General features: G+C 42.1%; 2 protein-coding genes across 6 annotated transcripts in view; one reads left to right on the plus strand and one right to left on the minus strand.

Annotated features, from left to right (window-relative positions):
• Window positions 1-1,435, plus strand: part of rnf17 (ring finger protein 17) — a 30,712-nt gene extending 29,277 nt beyond the window's left edge. The window contains exons 37-38 of one of the 2 annotated variants that reach the window (XM_031314043.2): window positions 656-795; window positions 1,203-1,435. In XM_031314043.2, the coding sequence (XP_031169903.1) occupies window positions 656-751 (96 nt within the window). In that variant the 3' untranslated portion in view covers window positions 752-795; window positions 1,203-1,435. The remainder of the gene's footprint in view (window positions 1-655; window positions 796-1,202) is intronic. The other variant, XM_031314130.2, reaches the window with a different exon arrangement.
• A 561-nt stretch (window positions 1,436-1,996) lies between these two features.
• Window positions 1,997-20,075, minus strand: cenpj (centromere protein J). Of its 4 annotated transcripts, none has more exons than XM_036003795.1 (19): window positions 19,816-20,075; window positions 18,889-19,043; window positions 17,760-17,886; window positions 16,224-16,421; window positions 15,934-16,078; window positions 15,673-15,778; window positions 14,598-15,377; window positions 12,984-13,788; window positions 11,686-11,818; window positions 11,360-11,525; window positions 9,609-9,740; window positions 8,794-8,931; window positions 8,379-8,469; window positions 7,971-8,137; window positions 7,671-7,760; window positions 6,072-6,212; window positions 4,763-4,847; window positions 4,224-4,344; window positions 1,997-2,373 (listed from the first exon to the last, which is right to left on the minus strand). In XM_036003795.1, the coding sequence occupies exons 1-19, from the start codon at window positions 19,853-19,855 to the stop codon at window positions 2,181-2,183; spliced, it is 3,813 nt and encodes a 1,270-aa protein (XP_035859688.1). In that variant the 5' UTR covers window positions 19,856-20,075; the 3' UTR covers window positions 1,997-2,180. The 4 variants fall into 4 exon arrangements, with proteins under 4 accessions (XP_035859688.1, XP_031170441.1, XP_031170373.1 ...); XM_031314581.2 differs by having other exon boundaries at window positions 7,971-8,116; window positions 18,889-19,273; window positions 19,816-19,944; XM_031314513.2 differs by having other exon boundaries at window positions 7,971-8,119; window positions 18,889-19,273; window positions 19,816-19,944.
• Window positions 20,076-20,151: the final 76 nt, after the last annotated feature.

Genomic DNA, 20,151 nt, shown 5'->3' on the forward strand with positions numbered 1-20,151 from the left:
GGTGCGTGTGCCCGCTCGCGGCGTGAAGAGCGTGTCCGCGCTATTTTCCGTCATGCACTCTAATCACTGCTGATAGACGGCCTTTTGTACAGTCGGGCTGTAAACGGGTTCGGGCTTTTAAAAATCTGTCAATCAAAATGTACTTGTCGGGCTCGGGCCGAATTCTGTCGGGCCGAACTTTTAAGGCCCGATTACAGCTCTGTCCTATACACCACTCTCTCTCTGTGGCTGTTGTTGCTGCCCGGGAACTTGCAGAGGGGGGGTGGGGGTCTTCTAGCTCTGGCGTTTCATTTTCACTCGACGTACTGTGACTGACACACGCCAATCAAACTCTAGTTGTTGCTCGATTGTGGTTGTCTGGAATTATCTGTGTTGTTTTCATATGGTGGTTGTCTGACAATGAATGTTTATTGTTCTCAGATCTCTCGATCTTAACATTTTGACAATTAAATAAGACTCAACACCACCACAGTCAAGAAGGTGTGGGATGCAAAAACATAGTTAATTGAAAGAAGTCAAAGCACCTGCATACGTGGATCTCTATTGCCAACACCCAGTTTATGGCCTCACCTTTGACCTCACAGACCTTTGTCAGAGTGCGAGACATGACTTTCCAGTGTCTTACTGCCTCCATGCGCCCTTTTTGTCTGTTCAGGCCCGGGACCCAAAGCTCACAGTGCTGCTGTACAACGAGAAGGAAGAGTTGGTCCATCTGCCTCTGGTGAGCAGCGGACTGGCTGAGTTTGAGTGAAGCAGAGTGGAGACCATCTCCTCAACCCACAGGGTACAGCTCATGTAAGTTTTCAGCTTAATTTCAAAGTGCTTTTTAAAATGTTGGTTCATCTTATGAACTCATTCATCTTAAATGTGATTTTTGAGGCTGATTCGTAAAGCTGAGATTTAAAGTTAAAATGTATAGTTACGGAGAAATAATTCTGTGTCCAAAAGAGCTATTTGTAGACATCGATTTGGATTCCAGGTTATTGGGATGATGTTTTTCACCACTGTGACAGTTTATACACTCAACGATCAGTTAATCAAAAATAAGCAAGAGTTGATTCATAATGGAGTTGCAGTCTTTGAGCCAAATTGGATCAGATACTACAGTAAATGTGTTAAACAAGCATAACCAGCTGAATCTTAGACATAAAACATTGCTGTTGTGCTGCTGTTAAATAAATTCTTCATCTCGTCTTTTCCAGGTATACTCGCGGATGTACTATTTTGGTATCTTGATTTCACTCTGTTGTGCTATTTGACTGCCGTTCTTAGTTTTTACATTCAGTAATCCTACAGGGCAGTGATTTATTTGAAGTTTGGCTGTTGTGTTCGAGTGAGCTGTGTTGACTTTGCACTTTGTTTTCTATTCATTTGACTCAAGTGAGACAGACTTGCCTGTGTGAAGGTGCAGATTAAAGTCTTCCAATGCTGTCCACCCTTTCTGCAGTGTTTTCTTTAATTAACTCTTAAAGCTCTCCCCCAATAAGATGTCCAGACCTGCAGTTACACCTTGACAACGTCAAAACAAAGATTCATGATTCTAAAAACAAAAATAAATTTATTTTACAAAAAATAGTCATCTAAGAAAATAAATATGTATTTAACATTTTTACAAATTATAATAGTTGTAAACAAACACTTTAAAACCCAAAACACCTCACACACACACACACACACCACACGGAAGCAGTTCAGCTACACAATTTGTTTCTATACAGCATTTCATTATGCCCAGGCCTTCACTGAAAATGTAAACAATTTGAGTTATTGTTTAAATGTTTAGATTTATAACTATGAATGAAGTTTGGTGATAGATCATAAGCCCACAAATATCCTGGCACAAACAAGTTAACATCTTGCAAGACAAACAAAAGATATTCTTTGCATCGCTGAAACATTAAAGTTGCCATGTGGAGTTTTCGTGCAAACCCAGTTCCTGTTTACAAAACTCGTTGAGTGTAACCTTGAGGTGAATAAATAAAAAATTAAAATGCGATTTTAAAAAGGCTCACGACTTGAACTCATTCACTGTGTATCAGCTGTAGCTGCATGTTGAAGAAGGGAGCAACAAAACAAGTGATTCAAATAAGTGATTTGGTGGAGACATTTTGCAATTAGTCTCTGAGAATCCGAGCTGTACCGACTCAGAAAAGTGAGGTTTGCTTCAAGACGCCGTATTTCTACGCCATGTTGTCCAAGATGACGTTGCCATCTTTGTCTTTGACCCTGAGCCGCCCGGTGGGGTAGTGGGTTTCCTGCCTGCCATCGGTGTAGACTGTCTTCACGGTGCCATCTGGATACTCCCTCCTCTTGTAGTCAGCTGTGTGGATCTCCTTCTGGCCTGTGTTGAAATGGATCTCCTTTGTGCCGTCCCTGAGGGAGGCAGCACACATTCACAGTTAAATATGTTTTAAAAAGGGAACACGCTGACTTATTGGGACTTCAGCTGATTCACCATATCACCCAGAGTTAGATACTCCATACATAGAAAGTCCATACATACCCTTCACATCTCCGGGAACTGGGAACTATATTCTCAGAAGGCGGAGCACTGCTACTTGGGCGGAGTGATTAGCGCAACACCTGAAAAGCACCGTTACTCTCTGCTCCTCACCACGGGGCTTCTCAGGTGCTGCGAGCAAATCACTCCGCCCAAGTAGCAGTGCTTTGCCATGAGAATATAGTTCCCATTTTATATACGATTAGAAGACGGCTGTGTCTTATGTGACTTTATTTGTACACGCTGTGACTATACAAATCCAAACATGTAAATAGGAAAATGTTGGCGTTATTTTGTCACTTATTGGGAGCAGTAGGCTAGTTGGAGCCGGTTACCTCAAGGATCTCGTTATAGAAAACACTTACACATTAATGCAATACATCATTTAAAAAGCAACGTAGCCTACAGGGATAAAGGGACAGTGAAATGTCTCAGTCGAGACCCGTAGCAAGGAGAGGAATTGAGGAGAGGACTCCGGGGTGCACAAACTGGGAATTGGGAAAGGGCTTATCGGTTTTCTCTTGCACGACTAAAACAACTTCTAAAACGTACTCATGTTCCACCAAAACAAGTTCCTTCCCGAGGCTATTTTGCGGAGGCACCGTTGCTCCGTCCGGCGCTGAGCACCACCCAGTTAAAGAAATGCCAATAAACCAGAGCACATTTTTAGGGCTGGACCCGAATATTCAAATATTCGTTCGGTGGGTTGGTATTCGATTTGAAATTTTTTTTTTGTTTTTTTTGCACAACCTGGCATCCCCCTCCAAACGGTTCTCATTCGCGCTTGAATATGTTCGAAATATAATACTCTTTTACATTTTTAAAAATGTAATCACAAAATATCAGACAGTAATCAGACGTTAGCGTCATGGACTCATGGCAGTGCGCTACCCCCCTGGCCCGTTATGAACGCTAATCAGCACATCTGCGTTCATCAACCACCAGAACCGGACCGTGTGGGTGTGCAGAGAGAGAGAGAGAGACGGTGTTGTCTTGTGCGTTCTGCATGTGGTGTCTGCTGATGTGCAGGTTACCTTCCCCCCAAACACGGACACGCATATATACAGATACGTCTCGCTTATAAGATAGATAGCCTGCCTATAAGTGGCATCACGCTCTGTCTGCACTTGTTGTGTGGTTGTGCTTTGCATGTGTGGGATTCCGACGCGTCCTTAAATTCGGGAATTGTCGTTCGTTTATTCAAAGTCAAAGACAGTCCAAAGTAGTGCAACTTTGCCCATTTTTGTGGGTCTGAGGTGTATGCCACATTTTAGCTGCCAAAGCTCCGCTGCTCTCTGTCTCTGGTCCTCAGGGTGAGTGGCCAGCAGCTAGAGCGGCAAAAGCCAATGTGTGCTTCTTTTAGCGATATATATTTAACGATATCTTTTGCATTTATAATCCAAACAACGTCAAACTTGGCACTGCACTTACTCGTGCCCGTAGCAAGACACATGTCAAAAATCCATCGGACAAACGGTTCGAGAGATATTCGCATAAAACCCAGACAGACAGACGTTCCTGCAATTTATAGAGAGATAATAATATGTCCTCTCTCCGAAGCTTCGAATATTCGATGCTCATTACTACCGACGCTTCGAAGCTCAAAAAATGGTATTCGGACCAGCCCTACACATTTTTCTCCTAACGCGGAATGTTGTGTGGACTAGCCAGACCTTCCTCCGCAGTGCTGTGGAGAGAGGTCTGGCAATGCGAGACTACTTACGGGTTGACTTGTATGATGGTCCCGTCTGTCAGCACGCTCTCCTCCCGGCCGTTGGGGAACAGGTTCTTGACCGTCTGATCTGAGAAGGTGATTTCCTTATGGCCGTCTGGGAAATGCTTTTCTGGAGCAGAATAGGATAATGGATTATTGTACAGTACAGTGTAATCATTCATAACCATGCAGGTTTTAATCACTGATGTGCAGATATTTTCCCTTTTCCAGACCATTCTCTGTAAACTCCAGCCCATCTTGCACCAATAACCATGCCGCGTTTAAAGTCACGTAAATCGCCTTTCTTCCCCGTTCTGATGCTTGGTTTGAACTTCAGCAGATCGTCTTGACCATATCTACGTCGTCTTCATGCCTAAATGCACCGAGTAGCTGCCACGTGATTGGCTGATTTAGATTTTGCCGTTAAGGAGCAGTTAAACAGGTGTCCCTCAAAGTAGCCGGTGAGTATTTTACATATTACAGAGCTACAACAGTTGATCCATTAGTTGACTGACAGAAAATTGATTTTGCTGATCATCTGCTCTCACCAGTCTGGTTGTTGGGGAAGTGCAGGACCTCCATGCCATCTGGGTAGGTGATGTGTGTAGTCTGGGCGTCAGCGTAGTAGTAGATCTGAGCACAAGGAGCAGCGCCATGATAAGAGAGTTACCAGTAGATGAATTCAGATGGGTAACTTGGTAACATTCAACTGTGAGCTCTCAAAAATCTATTTCACGTCACTCTTTGACCTCATGAGATTAAAAAAACCCATAAATTTTCCGTCTGTTATTCGAAAACCTCAAAATTGCATAGTCTCATTAGAATACGTAAAATACAGTTTATGTAAGACGGTATAATCTACTTTCCGAGCAAAAGGAAGGTAGATGGTGTGCACATCTAACCTCAGCAGGGTGCAGGTGCAGACCTTGAAGGTTCAGTTCAGTCACTTTTATTATCCAATTTATTATGGGAAACTTGATATGCAGTCAGGAGTGCAAGATAAAAAAAATAAATAAAAAAAAACACATTCAAACAACATACAAATAAACAAGACAACACAAAGACATGAGTAGAAAAATGGGTAACACTTGAAGTTATCTACATAACAGTGACATGACACATGTCACATTAACTCTAACTTGTCATGACAAAAACCGAATGACACTTAGTAAAAGAAGCGTTATGTCATAAACGTTTAGGACTTGTTTATAATGTTTAATGACACGTTCATGACAGTGTCATGTCACTCTTATGTCGATACCTTCAAGTAAAGTGTCACCGAAAAATGTTCCCTGTATGTAATACACACAACACAATTTATCACCACTGGAGCAATCTAAGGAGTCTTGAACCGGGGTACTTGACCTGAGGGGAGTGTTACGAACTCAGAGTGAAGGGCCTTGCGGAGTACTTGCTGGTCAAAGACAGCCATCAAGGGGGGGCTGTGGGAAACCTATCACCTTGCCAGCCACCTTTACAATATGGCTGAGGTGGTTTTTGTTCCTGATGTTCAGGTTACCGTACCAAGCAATGATGGCAAAAGTAAGAACAGATTCAATAAAGGACAAAATAAGGACATCGATTTCCGATCTACTTTAAAAGTGTTTAACTTCCTAAGGAAGTACAAACGTTGCCGTCCCTTCTTACAGACCGCATCACAACTGACATCAAACTTCGGGTTTTTAATCGAGGACGGTTCCCAGATACTTAACACTGTTCAACAAACTCATCAATGCATTGTAAATTATTTATGAGCTTGCAATATTTAGAGTTTGTGCGTTGCCTCTCGTTTTCCTGTGTTGTTAGTCAAAAGTGCCAGCCACATGAATTTAATGTAACGTAATGTATATGTCTCACCACTCTCTGGTCACCTGTGACCTCTTTGGTGTCTCCGTTGAAAAAGGTGACTTTGGCCGACAGTCCGTCTGCTGAAACCTCCTTCTTGGTCCCGTTGGGGAAAACGATGAGACGACCGCCACCGGCCAGAACCTTCTCTATCTGGAAGTATCACACCCATCAGAGCTCCATCAGCAGCTTATAACAACAAACAAACACACTGCAAAACAACTTTTTCATATTAACACCATGCGTTGTTTAATATAACTATTGTTGACTGTGGTAGTTACTAGGTAGAGCTGTTCACAGATTTGTGTGGTTGTGAGGGCAAACAAAAATACAAAGTACAAACCACATTTATTTTTACATTGGTCTTGTTGAATTAACAAAATGTAGTTAATATCTATATCTAAGAATCGTGTAACTCTGTTATCAGCTCTCCCTCTCCTCACTAGAAACGCTCTCTCTCTGAAATGACCTGTGATTGGCCAAAGTCTTCCGTGACGGCTAGGTTTTCTGAAGCCTAAATACAGAGCCAAGTGGAGGTGAAGAAGTCGAGTTTTCTCTCAGACAACTTGAACAATATTCTGGAAGATTATTACAGGCGCCAAAACAACGGCAAAAATAAAGTGCCGGTAGATATAATTCTGAAAATGGCCCCGAAAAATACAATGTATTCGTGTTTGAGTAATATTTGCTACAAACCACAGTGCCCAGCTGTTTTATTAATTTTAACTATAATTATTCTGATTTTATTATAGCTATTCATTCATTCATTCAAGCTATTCATTTGTGAGCCATATTTAAAGATTTACATCTTCAGTAGGATCACATGGGCTTGGGGCAACAGACAGGCTTGAGAAGTCAAAGTGTTGGGAGATGGACTTAACACATTGTTTTTGGTCTTTTCGTGGGATTTGTAGACAAGAAAACTTAACTGATGAAAGCAGCCAATTCCTGCTATTAGGGGTGCATGATATATCGACTCAATATCGTTATCGCGATATCACGTTGCGCAATATATCGAAAGTGTCGCGATAAGTATGCAATATTTTGTTTATTTTGTGGAGCGCTGCGTCCCGTCCGTTGGCTGTGTGGCTTAGTTGTGTTTGATTTAGAGCCCGCTTGAGCTCACGGCGCACGGGTCCACTACGTAACAAACACTATGGAGCGAACCACGTGTGTGTATATTTCGACAGAGTGGCAGTGTAAGTGAAGAAATAGATAGAGACAACAAAACGGAACGAATCAGAGAAGCGAAAGAAAAGTTGTGTCCTGTTCTCTTTATTTATTTTATACTGTCCAACCAGTAAAACGTGTCCTGTTCTGTAGACATGGTCCTTATTTATTTATTCATGTTGTACCAGTCCAATATGACAGTCAGTTGAAATAAACATTGTGTTGAAAGAAAACTTGTTTAATTTGTTATGAATCTATTTTGCTGCGTTTTCCCATAACCTTTGTCATTTTACATATGTTTAAAAATATCGAAATTAATATTGATATTGCAATATTCATAATCGATATCGCAATATCACATTTTGTTAATATCGTGCAAGACGAGTTTTCAGGATTTCATATTCTGTGATGTAAAAATGGCACATCTTTCCACTTTCTCACCTTCCCATCGGGGTGTGTGATAACCTCCTGAGCTGATTCGGGCTCTTCGACCTCACTGCACTCTGGCTCTTTTGGCAGAGAATCTCTTTTCTAGAAAGACAAGATGTCAACAACAAAAAAAATCTGTGCTCTGATAGACGGCAACATGTCGAGGTAGGCTCCAACAGACCCACAATCCTGAACAGGATACGAAGGTTAAAAAAAAATTAAAAATAAATAAAAATAGAACTGACCAGACTGTCAACTGTCTCTAAACAAGCTGAGGGGTTGTTATACCAGAGAAGAGAGAGCAGCACTAACCGGAGAGCAGTGGCTTGAGTGTTCTTGGTTTGGCAGTTTGTCCTGGCTCTTGCTGGCAGGTGTTGACCTCTCCTCTGTCCTCCTGCCAGGCAACGAGGAGGAAGAGGAGCCTGGCCCTGATGGCCTCCTTAGGCTGCTCTTTATCACTGCTGACATTTGACACAAAACAGAAAAATAAATATATTCTGTTTAGTAATCTGATATCATTTTAAAAGGCTAACTGAGAAAACATCGGAGAACCCTTTTGCAGTTATGTAAGCACATCTACTGTTTGGTGCCAGCAGGTTGTGTCTTTCGCTGAGAACAGCTGCCTGCTGCGACTGACCCATGTTCCAGAAATCTTTGTCTAAAAAAAACGGTCAAGATTTAGTTTTCTATGTTCCTGTGAATAGGAACTCTTCACCATACCTGTAACAACTGGACTGCTCTCCCTTCTAGTGGCTGCAGCACTGCTGCCTTGTGGAGGGCTGTTGCTCCTTCCTCTGGAGTCAAGAGGGCTCTAAAAACACAGAGAGAGAGAGAGAGAGAGAGAGAGAGAGAGAGAGAGAGAGAGAGAGAGAGAGAGAGAGAGAGAGAGAGAGAGAGAGAGAGAGAGAGAGAGAGAGAGAGAGAGAGAGAGACGCTTTGTGTGAAGATAAATCAAACATTTCTCCCACATTGTCTTGGTCAGACAGATTTAAAATATTTAATTAAATTTAAGTCTAATCAAGAATTTTTTTTTGTGAACTAAATATATATAAATATGTAATTCGTGTTTTTATTAACACTACATTCCAGAGAACATGAATACAGTACAACCAATAAATTGTTTAAACATGCTTACGGCGAATTTCACTCCTTTGGTCACAGATGACACATTATTCGCAAACATTTTGGGACCGTCTCTCGTTTCTTTGTCCTTCTCTGCGTTGACAGGGTTTTTCTTCCAGGCACTGAGGCGAAGCTTTTCCAACATACGGATCTTAAATTAAAGGAGAAAGTATACTTAACACATTTTAAATAAAGAAAAACACACAACAGGGCTGCAACTACAACCGAATCATGGCAGCAATAAATAAAAATGCACATAAGGAGAGTTTTATTATTCAAAGACTCAAAGATTATTAAACTATTACTCTCACTTTAGCTACAAATATTCAGCAAAGATAACTTTTTTTAAAACAGTATCTCATGGATATCTTTCTCTATGATACACGAAGGCCTGCTTTACACCTGGTATTAAAATGTGATCTGGATGACATCCAATCCATGGCTCCGTGTAGTTACGCTTGTTATTCCAGTGTGTTCTTGTTATCTTGATTGTGCCTGCATTGTGATCAGATCTCAATTTGTTAGCGGGGCTGGCGGGCAGGAAGAAGACTTTCAGGCGCATGTACAACTTGTAGCTTCTGCCGGGCTTGCTTACACTAGCAAGAAGAGAAGTAGGGGGACCTCTCAACTTGTGTTAAGAATGTGGTAATGCTGTATGGACTGCATTTACACCTGGTTCAGATCTGATCGCAATGCCAGCCAGACCACCTCCAGATGTGGTCTGACAGTCCGCATTTACACCTGGCATTAACATGTGTTTCTCCTTTACCGATAACATATCCAGATATATTTCAATGCCAGTAAAAGGCTCAAAGGTCAGGTGGGTACCTCATCCCGGAGAGCACTGTTCTCCTGGCTGAGGGAGTCGATCTGTTGCCGTAGCCGGCTGTTTGTGGAGGCCCAGCGACTCTCCCTCCCCCTCAGCTCCTCCTGCAGGGAGCTCAGCTGCTGCTTCAACACCTGGCACAGAGGACAAGGACAGATTACAGCAGAGTTCCACCCATTTCACCATTAATACAGTATCTTCTTCTTGTGCTGCTCAACAGGTTAGTTGTTATTTGATCATTTTAAAAAGCAAAACCATACGTTTTGAATAAGGGAAAAAGTTCAGGTTTGTGGATGTGAAACATACTTTTCTAGATCTACAAACGTAGTACTCACTCTTAAATCTGTGATGTGAAAAAACGTGTGTAAAATGGGTCAATGAGTGGAAACTTATTATTAGCCTAAATCATTTTATGTGATCTGTAACCAGGGTCCAACATTAACTTTTTCGTCCACCAGCTAAATGGCTAGTGAATGTTCAAATTTTACCAGCCACTCAATAGATTACCATTGTTTTTTGGCTGGTGAAAGAAGCAACACCAGCCACTTGCATATTTTACCAGCATTTTAGCTAGTAGATGGTGCTGATTTTGGACCCTGACTGCAACTAAACAATGTTAAAGTGCTCATATTATGCTCATTTTCAAGTTCGTAATTGTATTTAGAAGTTGTACCAGAATAGGTTTACATGGTTTGTCAAAAAACATCATATTTTTGTACTGCACATTGCTGCAGCTCCTCTTTTCACCCTGTGTGTTGAGTTCTCTGTTTTAGCTACAGAGTGAGACATCTCACTTCTGTTCCATCTTTGTTGGGAGTCGCACATGCGCAGTAGCTAGGTAAGACTACTAGCCAGTCAGAAGCAGAGTATGAGGGAGTGCCACGCTAGCAGCTAGGCGAGCATTATAACGTGTGTTACAAAGTGACGCATGTTTGTCTCTGAAGTAAAGGCTGGACTACAATAGAGCTGTTTGGAGCAGTTTGTGAACAGTGTTTTCTGTTGGAGATGGTAAGTCCCTTTGGGGTGGACTTTGGGCTTTTTCACTTTGTAAACCTATAACATGCACAAAAAAATAGATATATAACCCAATAAAGGAAAGGGAAAAAGCCAAAAAGCATAATATAAGCACTTAAGTTCTGGTTTGTGCCAATACCTGGTAGCAATGCTATATAATACAAACTTTATTATTTATCAAAGACTTATCAAAGATTGTCACTACTGTGTGTCTTTATTATTGTTAGTTTAAATCACAGATTTGATTTCTCCAATATCTATCTTAAACCTGTAATAACTTATTTTGGCCACTGGTGGGCAGCAGAAAGAAGCTGTTAACAGAACAATGACCTATCACTACTTTTTTAATTCATACGGAGCCCCCCTGGTCCCACTTTGTAAAAAGAAATTAATTATAACTATCTCGTGGCCTCAAGATAAGTGTGTATAAAAGGAGAATGCACAATGGAGCAGCTTTTCTCCCCAAAGCAGAGAGTGCATCAAGACATTTAAAGGAATATAAATAATAATAGAAGTTGGTAAATAAACAAGTATATACATGTAAAAAGTATAAATATAGGCTATAAAATATGAAGAAGAATTATAAAGGACTATGGATATGCAGTCTCAAGGCAGTTCGTGTAAATGTCACGTTATTTTCTCGGGGAAAGGACGCCGGGAGACGGCTGGAAAATGGAAGTTTGTAATGAATATGCATGTAAAGTATACAAAAGTCAACTTAACTATCTTGAGACCTCACCTGGATTTCCTCTCGCTCCTTCTTGTCGGGCATGGCTCTGGCGGCAGACGCATGTTTCTCAAACAGTTTGCGCTCCTTATGCAACTTCCTGTTCTCCTCTTTCTTGTACTCTTCAAACTTGACCAGCTCCTCTGCTTTTATCTGTTCAAACTCCAAACGCTCTTTCCTACAAAAACAACAACAAAGTAGACATAAATCACACAGACAAGGAGATGGTAAGAAAGAAAGAAAATGTATAAAACGGCATGAAGGAAAAGACAGAAAAACTGAACAGGAAATCAAAAGAAACCTCTGTTTTGGAAGGTAAACATTAGGTGATATATCACCTGAGATTTTCCTGGTTTTTCTCATTCTCCTGTCTGAGTTTGGTGACGGCAGCATTCTCCTTTTTAAATCTCTCGATCTCAATCTCGAGCTCAACCAGTCTCTCCCTCAGCTGTCTAGACTGGACCTGCTGGCCTGAGGACAAGGAGAAGGAGACACAGACAGACAGACACAAAAAATAATACCCAATGTTGAATATCTAATTTAATATCTAAACCTTAAAGGCCGTTTTATGGTTCTGCGGAGGCTCCACGCAGAGCTTTCGCCGTAGCCTATGTAAGTGGCCTGATGTTTATACTTGTGCGCTGGTGTGTGCGTCGAGCTGGCATATGTGTGTGTGTGTGTGGGGAGTGTGTGATAGAGTGAGGGCGTGACGCCGATTATCTTCGGAGCGAGTACCGACTCTAGAGTCATAGTGAGAGAAACAAAGTGTCTCCCCTGTTCTTTCTGACCACGGTGGGAAATCTTTAGCAGGAAAAGTTAACCCTCTCCTTGATTTCATGTTGTTTATGGAGAAGGAGAACCAGGAAATGAGTCGGGGGAAATGCAACGCTACCAAGCCACGGCCGAGCGACGTGCGTTGCTGCGATGTGCGTTGCTGCAACGTGTAGTTACATTTTTCGAGAGGTGTACGTCAGGCTACGGCGTAGGGTCCCGCGTAGACGCAGAGGGGTCTGCGGGGGTACGCCGTCGATTCGATGCAGAAGCATAAAACGGCCTTAACTCCGTGCCTATGTGACCAAAATTACCCTCAAAACTAAGACTGCTGATCTGTGACCATCTCTATTAGAGATGCACCAATATGGAATTTCAGGGCTGATAATTATCTGTTTTTTGTGCTTGATACTGATACGATGAACGATAATATTAATCTTACAAATGCAAAAATGTGAAGGACAATAATATATGTATTTAGATTGCTAAGTTTCTAATACAACACCAATATTTAGAGAGCCTTCACCATCCCTAGAATAAAGAATATATTTATTTATTGTAGACACAAGTCTACAATAAATAAATATATTCTTTGTAATGTTTTTTTTATATGAACTAGACACGTTTTCTTCTTTTTGACAAGCATGTATAGGCTACAAAAGCCATTAGAATAACTTACCTGTTGGGACTAATTTATGGTTACCACAGACTAAACACTAAATCCAATAACTGAAAAATAATAATGGATAGATTGCGACCCTATCATCATGCGTCAAATGCCAATCAAATTCACGTGTGAACGGTTTTAAAAATGTGCATCCTGTGTGACTGTAAATATTGAGAATACCACCAGTGTTTGTCTCACCTGTCACCTCCTCTGGTTTTTTGGACTCAGGCGCAACAGAAGCAGCAGGAGGAGGAGGGAGAGGTGCATTCTGGACCTTTGGCTTCAACGAGGGGAACAACCTTGTCATGAGCTGAGAGGCAGGAGGAAGAGGAGGATCTGGCTCCTGGACAACTTTGCTCACTGCCACCTTCCTCAACAGAGTCTGCATGGGTGGTGAGATCCCACTAGCTTTTGCCTTGGGAACTGGACTAACTCCTCTGGGTTCATTGGCTGTGCCGATGGCAGTGTCCTCCAGGTCGTTCCATGTGTCATCGTCGTCAAACACAACTCTACCCTGCTGCCCGTCTTTGTCCTCTATCAGAGTGGACTCGTCGGCATTGCTGAGGACGCTGTCATCAACTCCTGTCACATCTGCAGCCGAATCCCTGCAACTGTCCTCGTCCTGATACGACCGCTTGTCGTACGGCGGGTTGGACTGGGCAGGAAAGCAAAGGGTGCTGGGAAACGAAGGTGGTTTAGCTGCTACTTCCTGGTCTTCAAATTCAGAGCCGCCACTGAATGAAACGTCAGAGTTTGCGTGCTTGTCTTCTCTCTCACTGTCCAGTAACTCCTTATCCTCAACGCTTACTTTGTTCTTGAGTGCATCGTCTGTCATCTTTACCACAAATGCATCAGAGTTCACGGAACTGCTTTTACATGCCAAACCACAACTACTACCAACACTACTGCACCTCTGACGTGCACCGCTGGGTGCTGACTTGATGGGGGTGGAGGAGAGCCGTCGCGGGTGGAGGCCCCTGTGTTGCTGGTCCATCTGAAGAACCTGCAGAACAGAGTCGTTGAAATCACACGGCTTTACAGGCCTCAAGTCAAATATAATCGAAAGAAAATCCACACAATCAAGTCTGTAACTACTGGCTACATTTCAGTCTTGCAGCTTTCTTTATACTACAAGCAGTCGTTTGTTGCAATCCTCATATTGCAAATAAGAGAATATACTTGTCTTGTACCATCAAGTTTTGTTGCTAAAAATGGTAAGCAGTCATCCAACATATGAATTATAAACTAGGGACTGAAATTATAATTTTTAGCAGGCTATTACAATTTGGTAAATTTTCTCTACAATGGTCATTTCTTTTTCGGAGGGACTTTTAATGCCTATTGGACAGCCAACAGTAAAGAGATGACAGAAAAAGGTCCCCAAACTGGGGACATTGTCTTAAACTATAATAATAAATGTTTGACCACTTGGGGGCAGTGAAAGCAAGCTGTACAACACAGATGTGAGTGGGGTTTTAGAGCTTTTTAACTGAAAACAGCTTCCTGCTGCGACCTATACTGATGAGCGGTACAAGTCAATCGAAACAGTACAGTTGCGGGCCGGAAACCAGAAACAAGGAGCTGAAAGATGCCATTAAGCTCGGTATAAAAATTTTGATCATTATGGTAGAGAAAATGTAACAGACAAGACATCCAAGACATTTCATGCAATCTGAAAAAAGTGTCAAATGAAGCATCAGGCTACATTTGGAAATAATTATAGTGTAAGAGCAGGAATTGACAAGTAATCTAAGAATATGTCCCTGACTTAAAACAGAGCACGTGAGATCACTACTGAGTTGAAGAAAGCACCTTCATGACAAAGGAGGAGTTGGACGAGAAGGACAGCTCCTCTGCCGCTTGCTCCAGCAGCTCAAACTCTCCCAGCTCCATGCTTTCCAACTGCCGGTCACAATCCCAGCGCTGGAGCTTCTCCTGGAACGACAACTCATAGGACTCCTGTGGAACGCCGTCTCTCGCTTCTGACCCCGTTCTTCCTTTTGCTGATTCCACCCTTAAACCACTACTTGTCTCTCTAGCTGCATCATTTCCAGCCTTCTCTGGCCCTCTCAACATGCCCACCTGTTTGGTTACAGGGTTTGGCTGTGCGTTGTGACCAGGGTTCCTCACAGCCTGAGCTGACAGACCTACTTTCCTAATATTCTGCTCCTTTACTTGCCCCAGTTGATGTCTTTTGGTTGGTCTACCCTCTGGGTCAGTTTGAATAGACTCTGGTCCTTCTGTGTTCAGTCTCTGATGACTACCCAAAAGCCTCCTCCCAGCTATCTTACTCTCAACTCTGATGTCCCGAGGTGGCGAACTGAGACCTCTTACTCGGTTTTCCTTGTTGAGTGTGGCGGTTTTACGCTGGAAAGGAAGCCGCTGGACGCCATTTGTGCCACCTTTCTGGATAGCTACAGGATCGGAGTTGCTGCGGGAGATTACTCTGGCCTGGAGTTGTGGTTTGGGTTTCTTCACCTCCAACTTTGATAACGGGACTTTACGTTTGTTGGTAAATCTTGAGAGGCCCTCGCCTCGCTTTAGAAATGCCTTCTTGGGAGGGGCTTGTACAGCTTCAGCTCCATCTTGGCTCTGTTGAGGTGAGGAGACACAACGTGAATGCAATGTGAATTTGAATGTTTGTTGCAAACAAACTTGGTATTGTAGCAACTCTAAAGCCTAAGATGTCAATAGCACAGTCAGTATGGACTGAGATGGTCACCCACAGTCTGCTACAAATCAAAATGTATAGCTCATAATTAAATGATCTGAAGAACTTTGCTTACAAACCTCTCCTGAGTTTCAGAACAATGTCCACTCTGTTTTAGTACTGACTGAGGATTTACTTTTTCCTGTTCGTAAAGAGACCCTTGTTATATTCTCTGACCTTTTGTTGCTGGACAGACTTCAGCCTCTGTTCCTCCAGCATTAGCTGCTCCTCCAACAACTCCTCAAACGTCTTCTTCTGACCCCCGATACTCAGCTTTACAGGTCTGAAGAGGGGCGCACACACACAAGGCAAAAGTATGCATACAGAAACAAACACTCATAGAAAACAGTAAACAAAATAGTTTCTGCTGTATAAATGGCTTGGCTTATCTCTGCCTGAGAGTGTAATTTCAATACAATATTGGAATATAGGTTTTGCCTGTCATGGAAGACTGTATCTTCTTCTCTGCTGTGTTCTTCAGTCAAAGCCACACCATTACTTGGCCTTAACGTGTCATCATGCTCATGAAAATGGCTAGTATCGATACTCGGTTTCTGATCATCTTCTCTGGAGTTCCATGTGCCTATAGAAAAAAACACACTGTTAGAATTTTATCCTGAAGTGATTTATCTCCACAATCATGTCAACAATCAAATGAAAGTAAGGGTAGCTGGCTGCTATACTCAAAATGCAAATACAACTTTCTGCTTAAAAAAACATTTCCTCACCCTTCTCCTTATCATCCGCCTCCTGATAATCTTGACCTCTTGGTAGCCGCTCCTGACTCTGTGCAGGTGAGGGCTCTTGTTCCTGTCGGAGGCCACACGTGGAGCCCTGTGGGTCCTCACGGCAGTTTATGGTGGGGCTGTGACAGGCGCCCTGGAGTGAGTAGTCTGCTTCAGACAACACTGAACTTTCTGTGTCATCTGCGAGATAAATTACAGTCACTTTGGGGCGGCAGTAGCTCAGTTAGTGGGACTTGGCTTGGGTCCCTCACGGACCAAATAAGTAGCGTGGGCTGGTAGATGAAGAGGTGCATGTTCACATCCTAGGCAAGACACAGAACCCCTAGTCTGGATTAGGGGTGCATGATATATCGACTCAATATCGTTATCGCGATATCACGTTGCACAATATCATATCGAAAGTGTCGCGATAAGTATGCAATATTTTGTGGAACGCTGCGTCCCGTCTGTTGGCTGTGTGGCTTAGTTGTGTTTGATTTAGAGCCCGCTTGAAACGCTATAATCATCATTTCATTGGCCAGTTACCGTGCCACTTGCACGTTAGTGCACGTCAGCGCACGGGTCCACTACGTGACAAACACTATGGAGCGAACCACGTGTGTGCATATTTCGACAGAGTGACAGTGTAAGAAGAAATAGATAGAGACAAAACGGAACGAATCAGAGAAGCGAAAGAAAAGTTGTGTCCTGTTCTCTTTATTTATTTATTTTATACTGTCCAACCAGTAAAACATGTCCTGTTCTGTAGACATGGTCGTTTATTCATGTTGGACCAGTCCAATATGACAGTCAGTTGAAATAAACCTTGTGTTGTATTTGTTATGAATCTATTTTGATGTGTTTTCCCATAACTTTTGTAATTTTACATACGTTTAAAAAATATCAAAGTTAATATTGCTATCCCAATATTCACATTTTGTCAATATCGTGCAACCCTAGTCTGGATCAACAGAAGTACGTTTTCAGGAGAATTGCCTGACATCCGGATGTCAGGCCTGCTGGGTTCTTTCAGTGAATGACTGTAAAGATTCACAAAGAATATGTTTACAGCATTTACTGTATCTAACTGGAACGTTTAGGGACCGATTGGAGAGGATTGCTGTGGACACACAGTAACACGCTGTTAAGAGCAAATGACGTTTAACCATGTATCCAGCTAATTTCAATAGCTCACCTTACTGTTTTGTGTGAACAGTTAATTTAATATTTTATGTGGCGAGAAAACCAAAACAAGTTCCTTCCCTATTTTGCAGAGTCTCCGTCGCTGCGTCATGAGCTCAGCGCCGCCCTAAACTATTGTGATTGGTTCAAAGAGATGCAAACAACCCAGAGCATTCTTTCCCCCTATCCTAGAATGTCTGTGTGGAGTAGCCAGACCTTTCTTCACACATAAAAAGCTACGACTAAGTGGGGGGAAGCAAGGAAAATACATACACTCTCTCCAACCTACACATTTTATATCATAAGTCAAGAAAATGATCACATTTGCAGTTCTTCTGGTCATTTTGTCTTTTTTACCTCCTGCACACTGCTGAGCACCATTCATCATTCCCAGCAGCCTCTGCTGCTCCTGCTGGAGGCGAAGCAGCTCCTCCAACTGATTGGCTTTCAGCTGCTCCTGCATGTGCTGCTGCCATTTCCTCAACTACACAAACACACAATATTATATCTTAATTAGCCATGTCGCTAAGCTACTCTTATCCACATGGCCTCAGTGTTTTTCAGTAGGCGTAAACGCATTTCAACTAAACACTTGGCTTTATATTAACTCACTGGTTAAAGTGTGTATTAAACTTGTGACCTCACACACTGACACTAATCCCCCTGCAGTAAGTGCTTTCCAAGAATGTATTTGTTGCTGCTGTTTCTGTTTGTTTGTGTGTGTGTGTGTGTGTGTGTGTGTGTGTGTGTGTGTGTGTGTGTGTGTGTGTGTGTGTGTGTGTGTGTGCAGTATGTATACTGATAAGTTAACATAATAAAAGTACTGACTGACTTGCATGCACACACTCCCGTCACTATTTGAGATCTTCCCGACATAAATAGCCTTCGAGGAAAAATACTAATTATAGCACGGAGAGTCAAAGAGTGTGTCTGGTCTGTGTGTGATGGAGGTGGGGGTGATTACAGGAAAGAGGGATATAATCATCATTTAAGTCCACACAAAATTCAGGACATCAACAGATGTCCTGAACATTATTAGCGGATAGGTTGCTGCAGGCCTATTTCCATTTGGTTTAATTTGACAAGCTGTTAAAACTGTGTGTACATCAAAATAAGGTCTTCATTCAGCCTCAGTATTATCAGCCCTATTAGTATCAAAAGATTATATCACAATATATGTTTAGGTATGGAAAATCAGCACTTAAATTGTTAAGCAGATGTCCATCTCATCAGATTGCATGATAGTGGGAAGAGCTTTCAATTTCGGCTGCCATGGTCAGGTGTTTCAGATATTATTCTGGTAGAAATCTGATTCAGAAAATTCTTTGTAATGTTAATTTTGACAACCAGATTGTGCATCCAGATTAAGAATATCAAACACTCAATATATTGATACAGTGACAGGCAATTCATATGTTTTCCAGCCTTGAGCAGAAACAATATCAACTGTATGAGACACCAGATTCTGAAAATGCAATGTTCTTACCTGTTCTAGCTTCATCCTTAGGGGCAGATCTTGGGATGTGCTTGCCATCTCATCCAAACTGTCCAACTCTCCATTTGAATTTCCGTTCACTGGCCTCTCAGTCCCAGCCCTTTCACCTCCAGGTGCAAATCCATTCACACCAAGGCAGCTGCTGTCTGCTGAGGCGGGCAGAGGGGCGAAATCGGAGGTAAATGAGTCGTCCGGCTTCAGGGAAGGGGATCCCACGGCAGACATGTGCCGTAAGGAGCCAACCAAATCCGGACAGGGGCTAAGGATCACCCCGGCTCTGGTGCTACTTGGCATCCACCGGGCCAAGAAATCTGCCTGGGAGTACTGAAGCCCGGCTGGAGATGACATGATAGCCCAGTGTCTCAGGCAGGGCTCGCTAATCAGGGATTTGAACGACAGATTATGGTGACAGGTTAAGTGTTAATCACACCGCGAATAAACACCGTACAACACGCTCTAGATGATGCCTAGATCCAATAAACTATTTATAAGCTAGTATAACCGGTTTACGTATAAACAACATTAGCTATTTAATAAGTATCTAGCTTCCGGTTAAACGTTACACCGGTAACGTTAGCTAGCATATCAAGACGGCACAGTGTCTGTTTTAACGTTAAAGTAAAATGACTGTTTGTTTGGTTAGCAACGGCGAACTAAACCACAGCTGTTTATGAAAACAAAGTGGCTAAATCATTGACAGCGTGACAACATTCGTGGCCTGCATCACTTAATTTAGCTCATAGTTTAATGGTGCTTTTTGTACGTTTTAATCCATTTTCGGTGCATTTAAAAAGTTTCCCTGGTGATTAGCAGGCTACGTTTTACTTGAGATTTAAACGTGTTTTACACATATTACACCGTAGTGGCAAGACAGAGAATATAGCAACATTAAAAAAAGTCAAAACACATGTGATTTACCTGTAACATAGGAGAAACTCGGGGTGAAAACGTGCGTCATAGAAACATAACAGACAGAAGTTTGAAGCCTGCCGCCATATCAAAACAAAGCCCGCGAGAGTTTAAAAAAAAAAACAAAAAAAAAAAAACGACAAATCCGTTGTTGTATTATGGGTAATGTAGTTTAACTGTATATTTTAATCGCCGTAAGCTATTTGTTTTTATTTGTGTTTTGGTTTCATATATACGACCAAGTTAGTTAAACTATGTATCAACTACACATTTTAAAACTATATAGATTTTAATTTGTGTCGAATAACATTTTTTGAAAAACTAGCTTCGAATTATATCCGGTTT

Source organism: Sander lucioperca, chromosome 8 (genome assembly GCF_008315115.2).
Source record: "Sander lucioperca isolate FBNREF2018 chromosome 8, SLUC_FBN_1.2, whole genome shotgun sequence".
Lineage (NCBI taxonomy): Eukaryota > Metazoa > Chordata > Actinopteri > Perciformes > Percidae > Sander > Sander lucioperca.